This window comes from Sprattus sprattus (genome assembly GCF_963457725.1).
Source record: "Sprattus sprattus genome assembly, chromosome: 3".
In the NCBI taxonomy this organism is placed as follows: domain Eukaryota; kingdom Metazoa; phylum Chordata; class Actinopteri; order Clupeiformes; family Clupeidae; genus Sprattus; species Sprattus sprattus.
In genome coordinates, this window is record NC_137922.1 from 14,287,616 (window position 1) to 14,301,781 (window position 14,166).

Below are 14,166 nucleotides of genomic sequence, written 5' to 3' on the forward strand. Positions count from 1 at the left end.
TTGTCATTATGAAGGGAAATATGTCATGAAGGTTTTGCTGCTGAATATGTTAATAGCCTATGTGTAATATCTGAAAGTGTTTTAAGTCTTATTAAAAAAAATATATATTTGTTCTGGCTTTTTGTAACAATATCTAGAGTCTTGGCAAGACATTGCTGTTGACTGTTTTCACTATCTGGAATTGTATAAATAAATACATAAAGACACCAGGCATGTGTGTGTGATATTAGAGTAGAAAAAAATGCTCTCTTAAGCTTTTCTCATAGCTATTTCATTTAGACCATCTATTTAAAGACGCGTTTTGGCCTTAGACATCGTCAGTGTGACAAAACGCGTCTGTGAATAAACTGGTCTAAATGAAATGGCAATGAGAAAAGCTTGCGAGTGCGGTTTCTTTCTACTGTAAGTAAACAATCTTTTACTCGCACCCAAAAACGCCTTTATTTTGGACGTAGAGCGCGCCTATCCCTACACAAAAATGTGTTTGTGATATGCCACCCTTGAATTTCAACTTGCCACCCTTCTGCCACCCCATGTAAAATTTTCTAGAATCGCCACTGCTGATGAGTCCTGTTGTTACACGTTGTTGTGCCGGATTATAATGCAAATCTTCATGCGGATTCCACTTGGTCTAAAACCTTAAGGCTTAATCTTTCCTTCAGGAAGAAAAGCCTAGAAATGGCCAGACAAATAGGCTGTTTTGAGGGAGACACATCTAACTATAGTGTGAAGACTGAGGAGTATATGCAATTATCAGCACTGGAGCTCTCTTTGGGTATTAAACCCACGACCCTTTCTGTTGTTAGACTTGTGCTCCAGCAGCCCAGCTTCAGGAGGAAGGCGCGCCCTCGCTCTGAGTCCGACCCCTGCTGTAATCCTCCCAAGCCCGGCGCCTGCAGCTCTCGCTCGCCTTTTTTTGTTCAAGGATAATCCTGCCACAGCTTTTTGTTTCTCTCTTTCTTGCTTTCTCCTCATTCTTCTCTGCCCTTTTTATTCCACCAAACTTCTTATTTCTTTTTGTTGTTTCTGCTCTTTCTCTCCCCCCCCCCCTTCCCCTCTCTCCTTTCTTTCTCTTCCTCCTCCTCCTCACTTTCTTTCTCGCCCTTCATACATTAAGAGTGTTGGAACACAACTGGGGCTTTTGTTCAGAGTGGAGATTAAGCTCTGAAATCGGAGGCCTTGAATAGAGGAGGTGAATTATTTGCAAATTAAGTTGCTGTGCCTCTATCAGAGCGAAAGTGAAGGGATTTGATGGAAGAATGCCATTAATCCCCATGCAAATTTATAAAAGCACCACATTTGATTCAAGGCTCCCTAAAAAGCACTTACGGCCAAACAAAACTCTTCCAACATCCTTTTCATTGACCTTAATTCAGATGAGAGGGATGATTTGTTTTATTCCTTTTCATTCAGAGACAATTGAGGGTTAAATGACAGAGCCACTTCTTGCATTCAGAAAAAGACATGGGCTGATTGCTCCCAGAACGAGCTCTTTGTGTTTTACTGCAGTAAGAGTGCGCTAAACGCTGCACCTTGGACCTGTATTTGCGATTATATTGTACTTTTTATAGATACCAATATACATATGAACACCTTGATTATGTTAATTGTGTGCCTCATGAAAGAGTTCCAAACTTTATGGGAAGCTGGGTGTCTTATGGAGGTTGAGTGCTCACTCTCACCCTGCTTCACATGAAGATTTCGACTAGCGCCCTTTCTCTTTCTTCCTTTCTTTTTCTCTGTCCCTCTTTCTTTCACTCCATCTCTCTCTATGAACGTAATTAGGACTGAATAGGTCCAATAAACCCGACAGTAGACACCAGAGTTCATCTTTATGTAAAAAGAAGTCGTTCATTAGCGGAGGAGTTCCAACTTAGTTGACGCATTAGGTTTGATAATGACTTTTTTTAGGTCTCTCCATTTTTGCGGAGCAATTATTTGCTTTGTAAAGTGACACTTGCTTGTGGAGACACCTCTTGCTGGTTCTCCTGTGTGTGGTTCTCCTGTTTTGATTGGTTATGCAAACCACATGTGTTGGGTAGGGGGGAAACTAGTAGTCTGCCACATGAAATTGCACGGCAAAAAAACAAACATTACAGCAATCATAACTCAAATTTAAATGTGACTCTGGAGGATACTCCACTTTGCTGTGTTGTTCCTCTCTCTTGTCATCCCAAAGCCCTCCACTCTCACTTATAACCACCCGTCGCTCCATCCCTATCCACTCTTCTAGCTCAACCATTTATATTTCCTGTTTTCCTGCACAGAAGCATGACAAAGTGGCATCCTTATTGATGTTTTCAACTAAGAAAGAGCACTACTTTTGGTATATATGGTGAGAAGATGTTCTTGCAAGTGATCATTTTTTATTATTAATAATAATAATAATGCATTTTATTTGTAACGCACTCTTCATTCAAAACAATCTCAGAGTGCCAACATGATGGCGTAATTACATTTCATTTGCATAAATGTCTTCTGATGCAATTTTCATCATAGAAAGTTTGTAACATTTAAACTGGCAGGGTCTTAGGGTTAGAATTCTGTGCTGGACCAACAGAAGGGCTTCAGGCATGCGGTAAATCAGTCAGTGCTCTACATATGTCCAGCCATACATGTACATACAATGAAAACATACTGAACAGGACAGGAAATAAAAAGTTAGGTATCAAATGAAACAACCGTACGTACAACTAGATGGCTTGAGTTCGGATTGACATCATTTAGAGAGAAACTAATTACCTGCCTACTTAGACTAGGTGAGACAGTCTTCAAAGCTAAAGATGTTATATTAGAAGACGTTAACTTACAACGTTGTGATAGCAGCTATCTGGATGACAGGTTTCAATTTTTTTTTCTTGTGGGGTACGTGCGTTGGGGGAATGAAGGTTTGCGTCAGGGCTGGCAGCCATAGTCTCATACGTCGGCTCGGTGGGATGATTTATGAGTCAGGACGTCTTCATAAAGCTGCCAAAACAAAGCAGCCCGGCGGAGACGTATTAGCTCAGGGAGAGAAGGGGGGGAAGGCGAGAGACCATCACCGTCAGACATCATTCAGACTAATCATCGCCCAGAGAGGGCCATTAGCTCCAGGCAGTCCATGAATATCTCACCAACTCAGACTTCTTCGAACTACCCCAGCTTCCACAGCGTGTGGCTGAAGCCAGCGCTCTAGAAAATTGGGCAAATGACAATTATGTCGATGTTCTTCAGTGCAGGTCTAATATTGAGATAATGCAGTAATCGCAGCAGGACAAGTCTTGCATCAATTCAGAACGTCAATTTTGATGTTGTCCTGAGTCATATTGATTACATTTACTTATTGTAAGTGTGTGTGTGTGTGTGTGTGTGTGTGTGTGTGTGTATGATGTGGTGTGGTGTGGTGTGTAAAGACCTTTCCGGGAAACACAGACATGGACTCCGTGGTCCACCACAAGCTGCCCCACCCCATACGAACCCGTTTCCTGAGGCTGGTACCCCTGCAGGGAAACCCCAGAGGTGGCATGGGCCTAAGAGTGGAAGTGTACGGCTGCACATACAGTGAGTATTTCCAGCATTTTGAAATTGCCATTTAACTTATAACAGTATAACCAGAACCATACCCTCATCCTGTCTGAGCACCCAAGAACAATTATGAACTCATTAATGTAGCACAATGTGAAAAAAACTTCCGTGCCCTGCTAAAACATTGTACTCTGCCATGAACCATACAGCAGGCTAGTGTAAGATTTGATAAGCACTATGCCAACTTTGCAACATATTTAAGAATAACACACCACATTAATGACCACATTCATTGTAATTACAATGGCTGTATGTATCAATCATTATGAAAGAATGACCACAGGTAAACAAGTCTTTCTAACATTTACCGTAGAGTCAGATGTGGCAGATTTCGATGGCCGCAGCGCATTGCTGTACCGATTCAATCAGAAGTCGATGAGCACGGTGAAGGACGTGATCTCGTTGCGCTTCAGGAGCAAGCAGGAAGACGGGGTGCTGGTCCATGGGGAGGGCCAGAGGGGTGACTACATCACCCTGGAGCTCCAGCAGGGGAGGCTCATCCTACAGCTAAACCTGGGTATGAGCGGGGTTCTGCCTACATAAGAGTAGAATGCTAGCTTCTTAATATGAATTATCAATAAGAATACTTCATAAGATAACACACACTTGCATTGAAATCAGAGTATTAACCGATCTACAGCAAAACCTACGGTAGAATGCAAGCTTCTTAATATGGATTATTAATAAGAATACTTAATAAGATAACACATACTTGCTTTTAAATCAGAGGACCAAGCAAAATTCACTTTGACATTTGTTTTATCTTGCTAACACTTTTATCCAAACTGACTATAGCTATAATCTATAGCTTAACTCATGCAATGTCAGTGTGCTAACTATTAGCATTGGCTAAGCATTAGCTCACCTATACCATCACAGCCGAGGCTGCCATCACTTCATCCACGTGGATGTATCACATGGTGGTGTCCTCTAAGTTATACTACATGTGAGGATTTTCTGGTGTATCCAGAAGAAGGCTAGTACACTTCAGATTAGCACTTTTTTTAACAGCAAATACATACTACCTATCCCCCCCCCCCCCCCAACCCCCGGCCTCCCTGCAGATGACTCTAAGCCCCGCAGTGGCATCACCCGTTCGTCTGTGACGTTGGGCAGCCTGTTGGATGACCATCACTGGCACTCTGTCCAGATCGAGCGCTTCAGCCGGCAGGTGAACTTCACCGTGGACCACCACACCCTGCACTTTCGAACCCAGGGCCAGGAGGACTCTCTGGAGGTGGACTACGAGGTGAACACCTACCAAACCTTGCATAACATCCAACCCCCGTTGTTTGTATTTGTAAATATTGGTCAGGTGCTTTTATCCACCGAGCCTTGGACCATTTACATGTCCCAGTAGCTCAATTGGTAAAAATGATCAAAATAATCAAATGGGTTTGTTGTCATGGGTTCATGGTTCATGGGTTTGTTTTGTGAGGGTCATGCATAGTAATAAAATGCACACTTCAATTCAACTTCAATTGAATCTATATGACACAGTGGTTGCAAGGGATTTACCCCACCATGTTAAGTGGGTTAAGAATTGGCATTTTATTTATCACTGAAAGCATCATTTACACTATAAACTGTTTTACTGAATGAATCCCAAGTAAAACTGTCAGGCTACAACACCTCCTTTCTCTTCTCCATCTTGTCCTAAAGCAGAAGCATTTCTTGTGATGAGTCATTTAAAGGGCATAGCATGTTCATTATCTCTCTCTCAGTCCTTTTTATCCTAGACTCATTCTTGGCATACTTTCTCTCTCATCTCCCATTGCTACACTTCCTTTAAATATGTGTGGTACACTTTCACATTTCAGTGCCCTCTTTGGTTTTATGGGTTATTTATCACCTCAATTCTGAAGGACTGGTTATTTATTATGCATTAAGTCCCCCCTTCACCAAACAACTTAAATATTAACAGTTTCTTGTCGCTGGTTTCAACCTTGACAGAAAATTGCTTTATGTATTATTAACCAGCAAATTGTCAGTTCACAAAATGGGCACGTTCAAAGACAGTACCTTAGAGAATGATAGACAGTAAGGGCTGTATTTAATAATGAAAATATAAACTCCACTTCTGATGTTAAAGAGGTCAACTAGAAAACAATAGAGTTCTCCATGACAGAATGTATAAAGCAGACTGCTTCAGAAATAGTCAAAGAGTATGGGTTACACTAAGATTTAGAAGCCTTTGGTATTCAAACAAACAGTTCTGGGGCCGTAAGATCATACCTAGGTCTAAGTAGATGATAAAAAGGTGCATCAAAACAAAATAAGTGATGGTTTCCTTAAATGAAAAAAGAACAAGAAGTTACTGAAAACCTTACACAGCTCCTGCAGAAGCTAAGTGAACAGACATGCTTTAATGCCATGTTAATACCTACAGTAAGGTTACAATTAAGTGCATCATAAGTCATGAGCTGAAATACATTTCCCTGCGTCTTTTACTAAATAGAAGTAGGTGACAGTCTGTGTCTGTGGGTGACATACAGTAAGTCTGATGTGTGTGTGTGTGTGTGTTTCTTTCCCACTTCACTCAAGCTCAGCTTTGGGGGAATCCCTCTTCCTGGAAAGCCAGGGACTTTCCTGAAGGAGAACTTCCATGGCTGTATGGAGAACCTGTACTACAACGGAGTGAATATCATTGACCTGGCGAAGAGACGCAAGCCGCAGATCTACAGCACGGTATGCACACACACACACACACACACACACACACACACATACACTAACACACACATACACACACTTATGAACCTTCCTTCTGTGGAGTCTGTTATTAATTTAATTCTAAAAAAACTCAAGTGATTATGCTGAAACACCAGGGCAACGGTATAGTTTGTATAGTTTGTTTGTAGTTTGTTAATGAATGTTGAATAAAATGCAGCTAATTATGTCGCACTCCCACTTGCTAATAAACTCATTGGTAAACTGAAAGATAGCGGTCTTCTATTTGTGTGTGTGTGTGTGTGTGTGTGTGTGTGTGTGAGTGAGTGAGTGAGTGAGTGAGAGTGTGTGTGTGTCTGTGTGTGTCTGTGTGTGTCTGTGTGTGTGCTCCAGTGTGCTGGAGCAAAATTTGTGTGAGGTTTTTAAATCACTAATGTCAGTTTTTAGTCCAATTAGCAACTGAAGCAGGCAGTGAAGCATACCGCCCCATCACATCTCTTCCACTTTGGTGTTGAGAATGCACAAAGTGGGCAAGAGAATTATACTGCAGCCTACACACACAAACGCACACACACACACACACACACACACACACACACGCACACACACAAATTGTCAGCATTGCCAACTAGATCTGCTCCTTCCCATCCTTGATTAACCGTTCTGTCTTCAGAACAGTATGACCCTGACCGTCATCCCCTGTCAATCAAAGTATGCCGTCCTCCTCAAGACTGAGTGTTATTTTCAGTGCATATTAAAAGTTAAAGATAAAAGCTCTGATGGTATCATTTTAGAGAACATCTTGGCAGTTATGATCGAGACGGAATGGAAAGGTGGCAGCAAATCTGAGTGACAAATGAATTGGGGAGGCAAACTAGCAGTTGCAAGCGCTTACTCATAGTATTCTTCATCTTTTTGATCATAATAATCCTAACCTAACGTGATGACAAGCCCTCTTTATGTGTGATTCACGGCAGGCTTTTTAAAATGTAATGGTATGGGGAGGAATGTCCTAAAATAGCTAATTGAGACAAAACTGTGAGTCAGAAAAATGACCAGGTGTCAGTCAAGTGGAGAGCTAAGTGGAACGTGCTGTTTTTCATTAGAGGGCTCAAAGGACTCAGCAGTACTTGAGTATGCCTTTCATCACAAAGAGCCTGTCTTGACAGGCATTTGTACCCTTTAATTTCCTCCCTCCCGCGCTCCCTTCCTTTCCTCTCCCATCTCCTTCCTTTTCCCCATTTGCACCTTCTTCCACAAGCGTGTTTCTCTTTTGTCCCCGCATCCACCTTTGTCATTCGCTTTCCAGGGGAACGTGACCTTCCATTGTTCCGAGGCTCAGCCACTGTCCGTGACGTTTCGCAGGCCCGACAGCTTTCTGACGGTACCCACCGACCTTGGGACAGAGAGCTTCTCCGTCCGCCTCCAGATCCGCACCTGGAACCGCGAGGGGCTCATTGTCATCGCTCCGTTGGCATGGGAACCCCTGCAACAGCTGTACCTGCGGCTCATCTTACAGCTCCAGGGGGGGCGAGTGCTCCTCTCCCTCGACAGCCACGCCAACCCCCCCACACACGTCTACTCAGGTGAGACAGAAAAACTGAGCAATTATGGTAATAAATTTGGTGACATTTGGTCACACTGACACCACTATAAAATCAAGTACCCATATGGCATTATAAATTCACTCATGCAAGATTATAGGCTATTCATAAAGCTTTATTATGTTTTACACAATTCTCCATAACTGTGCATGAACATTAATCGTTTCACTGAAATCTCAGTCATTATACCCTCATTTTACACAGTGTAACATTATGCACAGTGTAATATAACATATCTTCTTGTCATTAGCACATGGCATGACTCATATTCGGTCAAATACCATAAACACAAACATAAATATGACTACTTACATACCACAAGATTGAGTATATAGCAGTGGCAACATGCTAAGTGGCAGTTTATCTAACATTGCCGTCTCTAAGTTAACCATCCATTTCAGTGCATACTCACTGGGTTTGTGCTGTATCTGATGTCGTCCAGAACAGACAGTGAGTGACGGACAGTGGCACTACCTGAGAGTGGAGATGAAGGACAGGCAGGTGTTTCTGACCGTAGACAACCAAAGACCCGTCATCTCTGAGACCAAGCACCACGTCACCGGTGTGAAGAGACCTGCCATCTTGTTGTTCGGGGGTGAGAGTACATTGCTTGTGGTTCCTTGTCCACGTCATTGGCACAAAGTGTTCTGTCAGGGTAGGCCATTATTGGAGCTGCAGGGGACAGAGTAAATCAGATTTTTTGAAAGGAACCAATTTAAATTCTGCTTTTAGGGGTTTGAGGTTAAAAACTTGGTCATATCAAAAGCAGTTTAAGGAAATTCACCTGTGATGAGCTTGCCGTAAAATGTATTTCTTTATAGTTTTTTAAATATTTGTTAATGTTTGGTCCAATATGATTATATGTATGTAATGCTAGGAAACACGTTCAATATTTTTTGTGTTTTTCAGTTTTCAGTAAGCTTGCAAAGTCCCTTGGCACAGTACGCTGTATAAAAGCATTAATGTATTCTATTCAACAATCCACCTGAATTGAATAGTTTGAGACATTGTTTTGAACCCCCACCTGTGAGTTTGATGTTTAAAAAACAGTGCATTCGAAAACAATACTTGGCTTAGCCAAAAGTAATAATTTTACCCTCAGGTTAAGGATGCCATTGGCAAAAAATTGGACCTTCCCATTCTGCCTTAGAAAAGTCCTCTGTAATCTTACTATACTCCACAGTTTGAGGCTTACCTGAATCTACTCATTTTTTTCATTGGGGAATCAACCTGCCAGCTTTCATGATTCCCACATTCAAAAAGGCCGTTGGAGATTAATTTAACAAATACCCACGCAGTGGGAAATTCCTCGGAGTTGGAAATGCAATTACTGCTGAGAAAGACTACCATTCCTCTCAGTGCCATTTACTGTTATCTCTGGCCTGAACCTTCAACACCAAAGTAAGGCCTTTAAATCCTCCAATTCAGACAGCTGCCTTAGGAGACAAGACAATTCCGCTAAGATGTTGTAAGCAGCTTTTCGCACACCTCAAACTAAATTGGGTTCTGGAGAGCCCAGGCCACGTTAAAATCATGTTTGTTTCAAAGGTGTATTCATTTTCACCCCCCACTTCATATATTTCTAAAACATGACGATGCCCTTTTATTTGTTGTTGTGTCATTTAAGGATGTACCGTGTCCCAACCCAACCTTGTCTGCGAGAGCGCCGCCTTGGCATTCCAGGGATGCATGCGCCTCATGTTCGCAAACAATCACCCTATCGACCTCCTTCGTGTGCAGCAGAGGACTCTGGGAAACTACAGCCAGCTAGATTTTGATGTTTGTGGATTACGAGACAGGTGAGGAAGGGTGAATGACAGTGAGCACTTTTCTTTGCTCCTCAGCAACCCAGTCACATTCACCCTACACTCGGAGCCGTCAAAACACCAAATAACCTGGACAAATATTTGAGTTGATGTAGATATTGCAGGAGTTGCTTGTCTCTTATTTGTGGTTGGACTGATCGCTTCAAATCCTTTCTGGGAGAAAACATTGTAATCAGAATTGATTAGCTGTGAATTCACTTCAACACATCGACAGCATCCCAGTCCTGATTTTAGCTCAACTTCGACCACAATGAAAAATGTCTTCTCCTAGACTGACTTTGTGTCGTGTGTCGTAGGTGTACCCCTAACTACTGTGAACACGGGGGTCAGTGTTCCCAGAGCTGGAGCCAGTTCTACTGCGACTGCTTGGGGACAGGCTACACGGGAGCTACCTGCCACAGCCGTGAGTTCAGTTACCAAGCTCATACTTTACTCTGGGCTCATACCTTCTACTGATATTGACAGTGTGTTGAGTGTCCGTGTGTTACGTTTCTGTCTGATGTTGATTTTTACAGCTGGTGCATTTCATCAGTCATTGCTCTTAATGAGTTGAATTGTTGATGATAATGATGTTGTACTATATGGCCCGATGTTTTATGTATAGTTTCAAGACAGGTTCGATGCAAATTCTTATATTCTAGCCTATACGCCTTTGTAGATATCTTGATTATGTTAACCAAGGCGTCTGAAGCAGAAAACACAAGATATTGAATTTCCTAATATTTTTATCTTATCAAATAATACATCTTATCTCTCAGCAAAGACTCACTTCAAAGCTGTATCAGAGCAAGAATATTTTCAGTTGGTATTCATTCATAACAAAGGATGTCTTGTTATTAAGTGAATGGTATCCATCTTAAACATCAACCAGTTCAGATTTCAAAAGCACACAACGCCCCTTGAAAAAGGAAAACATCAAAAAGTTCACAATCAAATTGTTCCAACCTCTGACACCTTCATCTCCTGCGAGACACAAACAGCTTTAAGGAGCTCTTTTTCCACTCAAAGCGTCACGATGACTGAGACCGCCCCAGATATTTTTTTCTAACAGGGGCTGTAAAGAGAGACGTGTTTAATCAAAAGATTACTTTAATCAATATGTGTGTTTGCCGCCAATGTTCTCTCAGCTGCGGGGGCTTTCTTGTTTCTCCCCGTAAGCTGGCGGCTCCAGACAAGCCCCCCATAAGGAGACCAGGATCGTCCACGGTTCATCGGCAAGATGCATCACATAGCGAGCGAGAACGAAGGCGAGGAAGAGGGAGTGAAATAGACATTTTTCATTACTTCCCCCTCACAGTGCTGCCGTATATGCACTAAAGCCTGGCAAACTGAGTGCAGGGGAAAAGAATTAGCAAGCGTCTCATTGGGGCTGCTGGTTGTCATCCAAGAGGAGAGGAGGGGATAAGGATGAGGAGGAGAGGAAGAGAGGATGGCTAATCAATGAGGATTTGTGCTGTTAACATTGGCAGGGGTTTTTAAGGAGAGGAAAAGTTAACAAAGAGGACCGCTCCCTGTTTGTGTCCTCTCACACACACTTGTGCACAACGTGAGCCCATTTTAGCCTTATCGGTGGCTGTTCCTTCATGAGCGGCCTTGGATAACAGCGACAGCAGGCTAACATAAAGGTTAACGCACTCACCTTCAAACCGAGGTGAAAATGTTTCAGATCAGGGGGACGTCAAAGGATGTTACATTTTCCTCCCTTTAGATCTTGTACATGTCTTTAAATTGACAGCTGAAAGAGAATAACTGAGCTGAAGGAATGTAATGAGTCACTTTATATTTTTTTCAGCGCTGTACGAGCGATCGTGCGAAGCGTACCGCGGAAAATCTGATCCCTCGGGCACTTACACCCTCGACCTGGATGGAAGTGGACCCCTGGAGAGCACACCTGTGACATGCAGCCAGACAGGTAAAACACACACACACACACACACAGACACACACACACACACACACACACAGACACACGCACACACACACACACACACACACACACACACACACACACACACACACACACACACACACACACACACACACACACACACACACACACACTGACACACACAGACACACATACACAAAACACAAACTGTTTTGCCTTAAGTTCCCTCCAATATACACACACCCTCTCACACACACACCACACATACATACAGTCATCCAAGCACACACCAACGCTCACTATTACACAGATACAATTTATCATGGATGGTAGTAGAATGTGTCTGGTAATTAAGCACTCTAGACCCACTGTGAATGGGAGAAAAACAGACTATTAAGCCATTTAGCATGTTCAAAAGCACAGCACGCAGAGGCAAACATACACAGTTGCATCACCGAGACTTATATTCTATGCTGTTGTGTTTGACCATGCGGTGTCATATCCAGCAGTGAGACAAATGCTTGTTGGCCTCTTGTAATCTCTGACCAAAATACACAACCACTGGTAAAAGGTGTATATTGATGGTGTGATTCTGTCTCTTAAACATTATTGTAAAACGCTGATCGCTGTTAGAGTGGTAGTCAACCAGGCAGTAATTCCTTTCAAGGAAAAGCCGGGCTAAGAGACTATGTTCCCATTCCTTGTGGGAGGTTTGGAATGGAATTTACAGTTCCTCTTGCCTGGTGCTGTCAAACTGTATCTAACACCAGTCTTCTCTAGTATATTATGCTTAAGAGAAAGGCACTAACAGTTTTGTAGCTATCAATAACTGAGCCCTTGTAAAATGCTTAACCCAAAAAGAGGCTATTAAGACTGATTGCTTTGAGCAGTTTATGTTAACATACTATTTTCTTCTTGACACACAATGAGGGCCAGCTACTGCTGTGTCATGGCCTGTGACTTGAGCTGGATTTTACCAGCAGCTACCTGCTGGGTAATTTGTCTTTAAATCAAATCAAATCATCAAATCAAACTTTAATTAATGCGGCGCATTTCATACCAGGAGGCACTACAATGCGCCTTCAAGACATAAACAGAAGCATACACTGTAGGGTTTCAGTACTATGTTTAATGATACATTCATAAGCTTAGAATTTGACTTGTCTGAGTAAAAATAAACTGCCTGGACTGCCTTCCCTTCAAATAAAGACAGCTTCTATTTAACAAAACCCGCTCAGACTCTGCGGAGTTTAGCTGGAGCTTAAGGACAGAACATGTCCAAACAGACGACCATCTCACCCAAGCAGAGCTGCACTACCTATCCAGCCAAGTTTGACCAAGGCTCACCCCAATTACTGGGCTGTTGACCATGCAAATTTCTCAGGCCTTGGCAAACAGGCACTTTTTTTTCGGGCGGGAGTGAATGTGAAGTGTGTGCAAGGAGAGTGGTGCTGTGATGGAGGGAGGTATGTAAATGGAGGAGGTGAATTTGCATGGAGAGAGACTTAGAGAGAGATTGAGAGAGAGGGAGAGAAAGAGAGGGAGCTGAGAGGATGGGCCCTCATCATTCCTAAGCACAGGCTGAGTGACCTTTTGTTCCTGAATTAATATTCATCAGGTATTTGCGCTTCACTCAATCATGGAGGTAATCTCCCAGCCGGATTCATGCGCACACACTCTCATCAGGGGGGTCAGCCCAGGTACTTGAAAGCTGGAGCATCGTTTTTATTCCCGGCATTCCTTAAAAGCAGGTCTGTGTGTTGTGTGTATGTGTGTGTGTGTGTGTTGTGTGTATGTGTGTGTGTTTATTGGTTTCTCCTACGTTTAGAGGACAAAGTGTGGACTGTGGTCAGCCATGACCAAACGGAGCCTGTCCGAGTGCGGGGATCCACGCTGCATAACCCCTACACCAGGTCCCTCAACTACAGCCTCCCCCCCAGCCACCTCCAGAGCCTGGTCACCACCTCCCTGCACTGCCAACAGGAAGTCATCTACCAGTGCAGGAAGTCACGACTGTTTGACACGTGGGGTGAGTCCTGGCATCTCAGTTAAATCCATTGCTACTGCTAATACTGGGACAATGATTTTAGTTAGCGCGTTAGCGATTTAGTTTACATAGTGCTATATCAATACTCTCAAAACTCAAAGTTTTGAAAGACATTACATGCAGAATATATTTAGCACTTATTGGGTGGAATAGCAGGTTGGCTATAGATATGTTTTGTAACACATTCATTTGTTTATTGGGGGAAAGAAAAATGTGCTGGATTGGGTGTCACAGGATGTATCTGATATATTATCTGAGGCGCTGTGTACTGCTGCATTGGGATCGTACAGACTTAATTATGTGGAGTCATCAAGCTGGAGCTAACAGCCTGTGTTCTCGCTTCACCTGCATGGTACCTGGCTGGCAGGAGTGTGGGAGGAAAGAGCCCTGTGTAATCTTCCACTCGCGCTGACTCTTAGATCCTCCACACACACACACAAACTAAGCTTGTCTTAAAGAACACATCACAGAAGCAGCACCAGATTCACATGAAGTCCCTCTGCCAAACAGGCATGGAGTTGCCCACTGAGCCCTGTGAAAATGATCCATCCCTCCCTAAACAGCACC

At 43.0% G+C, this 14,166-nt stretch overlaps 1 protein-coding gene across 1 annotated transcript in view; it reads left to right on the forward strand.

Moving 5' to 3' along the window:
• Positions 1 to 14,166, forward strand: part of cntnap5l (contactin associated protein family member 5 like) — a gene marked incomplete at both ends in the record, with an annotated part of 55,500 nt that overhangs the window by 26,276 nt on the left and 15,058 nt on the right. The window contains 10 exon segments of the mRNA XM_080835362.1: positions 3,393 to 3,540; positions 3,878 to 4,081; positions 4,629 to 4,813; positions 6,109 to 6,252; positions 7,544 to 7,820; positions 8,281 to 8,433; positions 9,466 to 9,637; positions 9,961 to 10,067; positions 11,457 to 11,576; positions 13,381 to 13,581. Of these exon segments, the coding sequence (XP_080691488.1) occupies positions 3,393 to 3,540; positions 3,878 to 4,081; positions 4,629 to 4,813; positions 6,109 to 6,252; positions 7,544 to 7,820; positions 8,281 to 8,433; positions 9,466 to 9,637; positions 9,961 to 10,067; positions 11,457 to 11,576; positions 13,381 to 13,581 (1,711 nt within the window).